Raw genomic sequence first — 7,967 nt, forward strand, 5'->3', positions numbered from 1 at the left:
AGGTCACGATCTCACACTCCGTGAGTTCGAGCCCCGTGTCAGGCTCTGGGCCGATGGCTCAGAGCCTGGAGCCTGCTTCTGATTCTGTGTCTCCCTCTCTCTCTGCCCCTCCCCCGTTCATGCTCTGTCTTTCTCTGTCTCAAAAATAAATAAACGTTAAAAAAAAAAAAAAAAGAAAACGTGACACTCAGTCAAGCTTGAGAGGATCTCTGGAGCTGAAACAGCCCCGTGCATGTCTCCTGTGGCCATCCGTCGTTGAATGTGGGCAGCCTCTGGAAGGGCTTGACTTTGGGTGAAGTGTCTTTCTGCAGCCGAGCAATCTGTGAAGGGGCTGATAGCTGAAGGCTTCATGGATGTTCTCCCGGAGGTTAGAGCAACGAGTCCTTCCCTGGAGGGCGTCTGCCCCGCACATCCTCATGTTTCCTACAGTCCACCCTTCACATCATTCAGATCCACTATCCCAGGATTCTGGTGGGTCACTCTTCCTGGGAAATATTAGTGGGACAAACTAAAGTCCCCACCACTGTGGCTGCAAACGATCATCATCTCCCTCCTCCGCTATGCCTCAGCTGGCACCTCCATTGGTTTCAGTGACTTACCCGGAAGCGTGACCCAGACCGTCATTCCCGAGGCCTCTGAGCTTCTGCTCTCCAGCCCCTCTCAGGACAGAATTGCTGCATTGCCTTTTACCACTACACTCGGGTAAAGGACAATCAAGAGGCATCCAAGTGGACCACGTGGGTGCCAAATATGGTCGCCCTGTCCCCATGATGTAAGAGCAGCCCTACCTCCTCTCAGTGACAAGGACCAGTTACTTCTGCCAAGACGAAGACTCCTGATTTCCAGAAATGAGGACCCAAAGTCCTCAGACTGCACCCTTCGCTCATAGTTCAATGGGACCCTTGCTATAGTCTCTGGCACTGGTGTTCCCCTTTGGGGTGCAGGACTTCTAACTTTGCAGAGCCCAGAGTTGTGGGGATGGAAGGCACACATTCCCCAAGAGGGTCATTGGGTGTGATGGTAAGTGAGGCCATTGCTTGCTTCTACCCCTGAGTTCCTGAATCCAAGTATTTTCCAACCGGAGACCCAACAGCTTGTACAGGTCTTTGATTCAAGGTATACAATGCATCCTTGAGGATGGGACACCATTCTTGCTGAGCGTTGTCTCTGAGTGGGCCCCTGGCTGTGCCTTCAGTGGGTCATTCTAATGTTCTATTAGGCCAGTAGCTTCTTGCTGGTATAGTATGTGATGTAACCAGTGAATCGTATGGTTATGGGCACACTCTTGCACCTGCTTTGCTATAAAGGAGGCCCCTGGGTCTAATGCAATGTTATGTGGGATCCTGGACCAGTAAATTAAACACTTTGTAAGATGTGTGGTGCTAAGTGAGGCCCTTCAGGCAGGAAAGGCAAGCATATACCCAGAATGTGTGTCTCTTTCTGCTCAAATGAATTTCTGGCCCTTCTAGGGTGGAAGGGACCCAATGAAGTCAACTTGCCACCAAGTGGTCAGAGGGTTTCCTTGAGGATTGGTGTCATATTGGAGGCTCAGTGTTGGTCTTTGCTGCTGGTGTTTGGATATACAAAGGAGGCAAGCGACTGTAATTGTGACGATGTACCCTGGGCAGTGTTTCCTGTCTGGGGCTTGGAATTTGCGACACAAGCTTATATCTTTGTTGGCAAATGGAGCTTACTGCTTTGTATCTGAAGGAGCTCTATGTTTAGGGGCAGCCGTCTGGCCCAGAGGAGCATCGACTGCAATGTTTTAAAAACTGCCTATTAGTGTCTACAACCTTGTTCATAGGAGATGTCCAGGCTTCCCCTCCTAGAGGTTCTGATCCAATTGGTTTGGGCACCAATCCCCCTTTGGGGAGTCTAACGTGGAACCAGGGTGAGAACCCTGTATTAGATTAGTGCAAATTAGGTTAGTGAAACCCTATATTATGGGTAGTGAAATAAAGTGAGGTCTTGATTAGCACTTTTTCCTCCCTTAAAACATAGAAAATATCACAGTGTATCTAATGTAGAAAGGATAAACACTGTTTTGAAACTTGCGTTTCACATGCGTGAGGCTCCTAGGTTGTGATGTAAAACGTACTGCTTTCAATGTACTGTTTGCAAAGGCACGGGTCTAAAGCAGTGCTTCTCAAACTTCAGCGTGTATAAGAGTAACTGTGCAAGGACCAGGGAAACCAAAAGCACATTTTTACTGGGCACCTGCTGGGAATAAGGCACGGCCAGGGGTCCAGCCTCATGCTAATGGCATTGGGTGTGGGAGGCACAAAATAGAGAGGCAGCAGAGAGGAGACAAGCCCGAGGGGGAGGGGGAATCTGTGAATCATTTGAATCTGCCACAGACCTTGAGCTGGCCATCTAGCATCTCTCTGAGTCTCAGTGTCTTATCAGCCAAAGGGGACAATAACACCTACCCTTCCTATGTCACAATCCAAAAAAGAATGATGTGGTCTCTGGAAAAGCATGGTAAGGACTCTGCACACAGAGGGGTTACTATTACTCAGAATCAAAGTTTGTGCTGTTGGCATAAAAATTTGGGGGGGGGTGGTTAGATTGGGTGGAGAGGACCTTCGGGCAGATAGATAGACCCAAGCCAAGCAGGACTTTGGGTGATGTCCTTCAGGGACAGTGAAGGAGACCAGGTGGTTGGACCTGAGGGAAGGGGGTGGTAAGAGTGCGCTGGGGCCAGATTTAGAGGGTTGTCAGAGATTGCCAATGAGTTGGATCTTGTTGAAGCAGACAGTAGGGAGCCATTGCAGGTTCTTGAGCAGGGGAACTACCTGAAAGAAGGGGAGAGGTAGGAAAAGTGAGTCACAGCCTCCTGAGGCTGTTTTAGTTGGTAATGATAGGTCTTTTCCAAATCTAGTCAAACACTCCTACCTCCTAAAGCTGTTCTTGACCTTTCTAGAGAGATGTCCTCCTCTGGGCCCTCATGGTTATCTCTGGCTGGACTGTGTGCCTCTTTGGCAGCTGTTGTAGCAGCTCAAGACTTCCTAGAAGCGTCCCTCATTTCCTCCCCAGCTTCCCCAGCCCACTGAGGTCTCTCCCTCCTTGGGGATCTTAGGTTGTGAGTCTGATCCGTGGGGCTCTGTTCATGGAAGGCAGTGGTCCTCTGCTCGGGCTGTTCATTAGAATCGCCTAGAATTTGTTTTATAAAACGTCTCCACACGTAGGTTGCATCCAGATCAATGGCATTGTCGCCTCTGGGGTAGGACTCAGGCACTGGCATTGTTTTTAAACATTCCAGATAATTCCAATATGCGGCCAGTTTTGTGATCCACAGACCATCTCTGACAACCAGGAATCCCGCCTTGGGATCACCTCTTCCACAGGGGCACACCACGCCCTGCATCGGAGGTCAGGAAGAAAGCATCGGGACTTCAATTTTACATCTATCTGACACCTTTTTCTTGTTTCGAGTCCATGTTTTACAAATGACTTACTGCAGTGGAGCAGTGGTAATGACAATAACCGTTAGCCCCGAGCACTTGCTGGGGCCAGGCTCTCATCTAAGAGAACACTGTACAGATCGTGCATAGTGCTCCACAAACACCTGATGGCAAAGGTACTGTTATTATCCTCATTTGACATATGAAGGAACTCACACCAGAAGGGCTGAGTAACTGACCCATCGCAGCGCTAGAAAGCAGCCATGTCAAGCTTCCAACCAGGTTGGCTCGGGCAGCCACCTTTTATCCACACACAAATGATACACAAATAAGATACAGATACCAGGGGGACCTGCTCAACATTTTTTACTGATAAATCTCATAATCAAGTAATTAAACCATGATGGCAGATGCTGAGTCCTTAAGGCAAGGCCTGAATCTCACTCTTGTTCCTGTCCCTCACTAGGGGCCAGTGGGGATCTGGCTACATCTCAACAAACATCTATCTGCCTTCTCCCAGAAACATCTACTGACTGATCGTCATAACCAATGTTTATCGACAGTTGCCGTGTGCCAGGAACTGTCATTTGTAATCTTTGCCACAATCCTGTGAAGTAACTGATACGATTACCTCCATGCTGCAAATGAGGAGACTGACCGGCCCCGTTTCGGAGGCTGAAACCCAAATTGTGGGACCGCAGCGTTCATTCTCTCCCACTGGTGAAAGGGTCCACAGAGAACAGCTTATGAAAGTAGGCGGGGGGCGGGTATGAAGACATCAGGAAAGAGGCAGAGACTGATTGTTGATTGTTCACTCCTTTGACAGGTGGTACCCTTTGCCAGGAGTGGCCGTCCCTATTTATCCTACCTACACTTCTGGCCCCACCTCAAAGATCGCCTCCTCCAGGAAGCCTGCCTTCCTACAAGCTGCAGTTACTTGCACCTCCTGCCTTGTGGTTCATGCCTCGTCTTCCCCACTGGAAGCTGGAGCTCCTTGAGGGTCGGGCTGGGTCCCACTCAAGAGGCATTCCCCCGAGCCGGCTCAGCAAGCTCTTACTGGTGGGTTGAGCCTGTGCCTCCCCCAGGGCAGAGGGTCTCCCACCCTCTGGGCTTTTCCTCCACGGGCTCCACTTCCCTTTCTTGCTCTTCTTCTTCTCCCTCCTCCTTCTCCTACTTCCTCCGCTCTTTCCTCCCCACCCTCTTTTCTCCCTCCTTCTTCCCGGTGGCGCCCAGTTTCTCTCCCTCCTCCCTGCCCAGCGCCGCTCCCGGGCCCGGCAGCTGCAGTGCCCCCGGCGGCCTAAAGAGGGGGCTGCGGCGCCGCCCGCTGGCCGTGCCGCTGCGGCTCGAGCTTCCTGTGAGGTCAGGTGGGAGGAAGCGGCCTGGGAGCCGCGGGGAGTGGACGCAGCCGAGGCCCGGGAGCCGCGCCCGAAGGTGGGTGTCCGGGCCCGGGGCGCGGGCGAGCGGGCGCGCATCCCTCCCCTCCCCCGAGCCCGGGCTCGGCAGCCTGGGCGGCGCCCCCTCCCCGCAGCCCGCGTCCCCCTGTCCCCTCCCCCGCCCCGCGGCAGCCGCCCCCGCCCCCCGAGTTCCCCCCCCCCAGCTCCCGAGTCAGGTGCCCCGAGGGCCAACCGAGGCCTCCGCCCACCCAGCGGGCTCGGCGTGGCCAAGCGCCGAGGGACTGCGGGGCTCCGTGACCCGCTTGGCCTTCTCCAGGGACCGACGGGCTTCGGAAGGGGGACCCGCCTGTCCCACGCTCTGGGCCAAGGGCAACAGAACAGGGGCTCCTCACCCCCTTTGGGGCGCGTGTCACAAGTGCTTTTCAGAATTTAGGTGAAAACTGGCTCATCTCCTTAGAAAAGAATGGCCTTTACACAGACTCGGGGAGCGCCATGGAAGGACCCCACCCCCACCTCCAGCCCACGGACACCCTTGGGGGTCTGCGGAGCGGGCGCGGCTCAGAGCCCCAGCCGCATCCCCCGTCCCCTAGTTTGGGAAGGCTGGCGCCGCCCCCGTGAGCAGGGGTGGGGGGGGACTGGTGTTATCTGAGAGGTGAGGGCCAGGTGAGGGGCGTGCCCTCTGCGGGAAAGGTCTGCTCCTCCCCCAGCGCTGGCGGCCCTGTGGCCAGCAGTATGGTCTGCTGCCAGGCCGTGAACCTGAAGTAGCAACAAAGTGGGTCCAGAGCTTCTGTGGGGAGCAGGCCCGGGTCCTTGGCATTTACTCCCAACGGGCCATTTTGTAACGGATGGGAAATAGGGACACGGGGGATCTCGGTGCCCTGGACTCCATATTTAGAGCCGAGAGAACGACCTGGGGCCAGCGTTCCTGTGGCTTCCCCTTCTTTCTCTGTTGCCTCTACGTGAGTGGTCCTGGGCAGGCCGGTTAGACCTCTCTGGATCTCTAGCTGTACCTGCTCCGGAGCGTGTGGGGAGGTGTAAGTGCGGTGGGCCTCAGTGGACTTCCCACAAGGGCCTGGGCCACAGCGTGGGCTCTCATCCCTGGGGTTGCTGGAAGTGGTGGTTCCTAGAACATCCATCTCCAAGGATCGTTTTGGTAGTTTTCCCAGTGGACTCGCATGCCTGAAAGATTTTTGTCTGTCAAATAACGTGCATTTATTTCTCTCCTTGTAATTAATCAGACGCAGTGCCGGCCGGGCTCGGGGGACCGGTGTGAACACCTGCAATCTCAGCTTTTCCCACGAAGGCAAGCGTCTCTTTACCTCTGATAAGTCATTTCTTTCAGGTCTGGGGAAGGGTGCAGCCCAGCAGGGACCCATAGCTCCTGGGAGGATGGTGCGGATCTTGGCTAATGGGGAAATCGTGCAGGACGACGACCCTCGCGTCAGGAACACTATCCCTTCGCGCAGCAACACCCCTCGACAGGTAGGTGCCCAGCGCCCGTGGCAGGAGCAGCTGGCCTCCTGTCCTCTGCGCCAGTGACTCCTTAGCTCCCCGAAGCTCTCTTGCTAGTCATTAACCTTCTGTAGCCTGAAGCCCTCTTTGCAGAGCGTCGGGCTGGGGAACACAGGGTCAAGACTGGGGGAAAAAATGCAGATTTAATCCCAGCCAGGCCCCTTCCTCCCCAGTTCTTGCTCTTCTGGAAGCCTTCTCGGACTTTGAATCCAACAGCTGTCTCTCCTTTAACTTGGTTAACCCTGCTGGAGCTGGCATCTTTGTTTAAGAGCCTGCCGGCCGACAGAGAACCCGGGGAAGGTGACAAAGATGGGCCCACGGCCACACCATGATGGTGTTAAAGGAAGGAGCGATGATATGAATGCCTGCTCAGGAGCTGCGCCCTGTGGTCCCGTCCTCCTTGACCCCTTCTCTTTTCTCTGGCCTGGGCACCTTCTCCCTGGCAGGACTTGGGGAAAATAGAGTGGCATTTTCTGTGCTCTGAGAGCTTATGACTCTGTGATTGGCATCCCCGGGGGTGGCATCTGGAGATTGCTGAGGAAGGAAGGTGTGGCCCTCGGGGGCTGGAGGGGAGGGCAGAGCCCAGCTCAGAAGATTCCCTTGTTGCCTAGTACTTCGCGCCAGGGAAGCTTTCTCCAGATTCATTCGTCTCTCTGTCTTCGCCTTCCAGAGCTTTCTCAACAGGGGCCATGGTGCCCCCCTGGGGGGTTCCGGCCCTCGCCAGCAGCAGGCGGGTGCTAGGCTGGGCGCTGCTCAGTCCCCGTTCAATGACCTCAACCGGCAGCTGGTGAACATGGGCTTCCCCCAGTGGCATCTGGGCAACCATGCTGTGGAGCCGGTGACCTCCATCCTGCTTCTCTTCCTGCTCATGATGCTTGGCGTGCGTGGACTCCTGCTCGTGGGCCTCGTCTACCTGGTGTCCCACCTGAGTCAGCGGTGACCTCTGGCAGCTAGCGGGGCAGGCGTGGAGGAGAGGGAGTTTTGGGGCCTGGGGGTGAGAACAGGCACAGGGGCAGGGGTCTCAGGGTGCCTTGAAGGTGTGCTCAGAGAACACGCGTTCACGTCGCGCGAGGCGTGAGGCAGAGGAGGCCTCCGGTCCTGCCTTCCCAAAGGATTGGGTGGATCCCCTCAGTCCCTTGAGACGGTTTTAGGTAGTATTGGGCCCGCGTTAAGCACAAAGTCAGAGCAAGAAAGGGATTCCCTTTCCAGTTCTCTTCCAATCCTTTCATGCCAAGAAGAAAGCCTGAACTTGGTGCCGGCGTGTCCTCATGCCTCTGGAACTCACGCATGACTCCCCCTGTTACTAGCGAGGAGGCCTCGGGCTTAAGGCAGATGGGAAAAGTTTCCAGACTTTTATAGCCCTGTTTGGTTTTAATGGTATATTTTTAATTGGCTACTTTTGTTTATGACAAGTCTCACTGGCATCTACTTACTGTGGTGGCATTTTCAATAAAGAGATTTAAAATGGAATTCATGTAATGACATTCATAAATGATTGTTCAGCTGCCTGTAAATCTGGAAGACACGAGGAGGGTGGTTGGGAGTGACTGGGATTGGGAACAGGGCGGAGGGGGGCATTTGACCCCGGGGTGGGGGGTGGGGTCCGGGGTTTCTAAGCTTTTCTGGATAGGTTCTGGGAGCCTGGCGGGAGGGGCGG

The 7,967-nt window shown here is 54.7% G+C and overlaps 1 protein-coding gene across 3 annotated transcripts; it reads left to right on the forward strand.

The window, feature by feature from the left end:
- Nucleotides 1-4,422: 4,422 nt before the first annotated feature.
- On the forward strand, nucleotides 4,423-7,759 carry FAM241B (family with sequence similarity 241 member B). 3 transcript variants are annotated; one of them, XM_042908573.1, is made up of 3 exons: nucleotides 4,423-4,463; nucleotides 6,141-6,280; nucleotides 6,981-7,759. In XM_042908573.1, the coding sequence occupies exons 2-3, from the start codon at nucleotides 6,188-6,190 to the stop codon at nucleotides 7,248-7,250; spliced, it is 363 nt and encodes a 120-aa protein (XP_042764507.1). In that variant the 5' UTR covers nucleotides 4,423-4,463; nucleotides 6,141-6,187; the 3' UTR covers nucleotides 7,251-7,759. The 3 variants fall into 3 exon arrangements, with proteins under 3 accessions (XP_042764507.1, XP_042764506.1, XP_042764505.1); XM_042908572.1 differs by lacking the exon at nucleotides 4,423-4,463 and adding an exon at nucleotides 4,749-4,835; XM_042908571.1 differs by lacking the exon at nucleotides 4,423-4,463 and adding an exon at nucleotides 5,359-5,412.
- The last annotated feature ends 208 nt before the right edge of the window (nucleotides 7,760-7,967 follow it).

Source organism: Panthera leo, chromosome D2, assembly GCF_018350215.1.
Source record: "Panthera leo isolate Ple1 chromosome D2, P.leo_Ple1_pat1.1, whole genome shotgun sequence".
NCBI lineage: Eukaryota > Metazoa > Chordata > Mammalia > Carnivora > Felidae > Panthera > Panthera leo.

Bases quoted from the DNA above. Each gene is read 5' to 3' on its own strand.
- FAM241B (XM_042908573.1), top strand. From the start codon at position 6,188: ATGGTGCGGATCTTGGCTAATGGGGAAATCGTGCAGGACGACGACCCT. The intron at 6,281-6,980 runs GTAGGTGCCCAG...TTCGCCTTCCAG, and splicing joins GCAGCAACACCCCTCGACAG to AGCTTTCTCAACAGGGGCCA.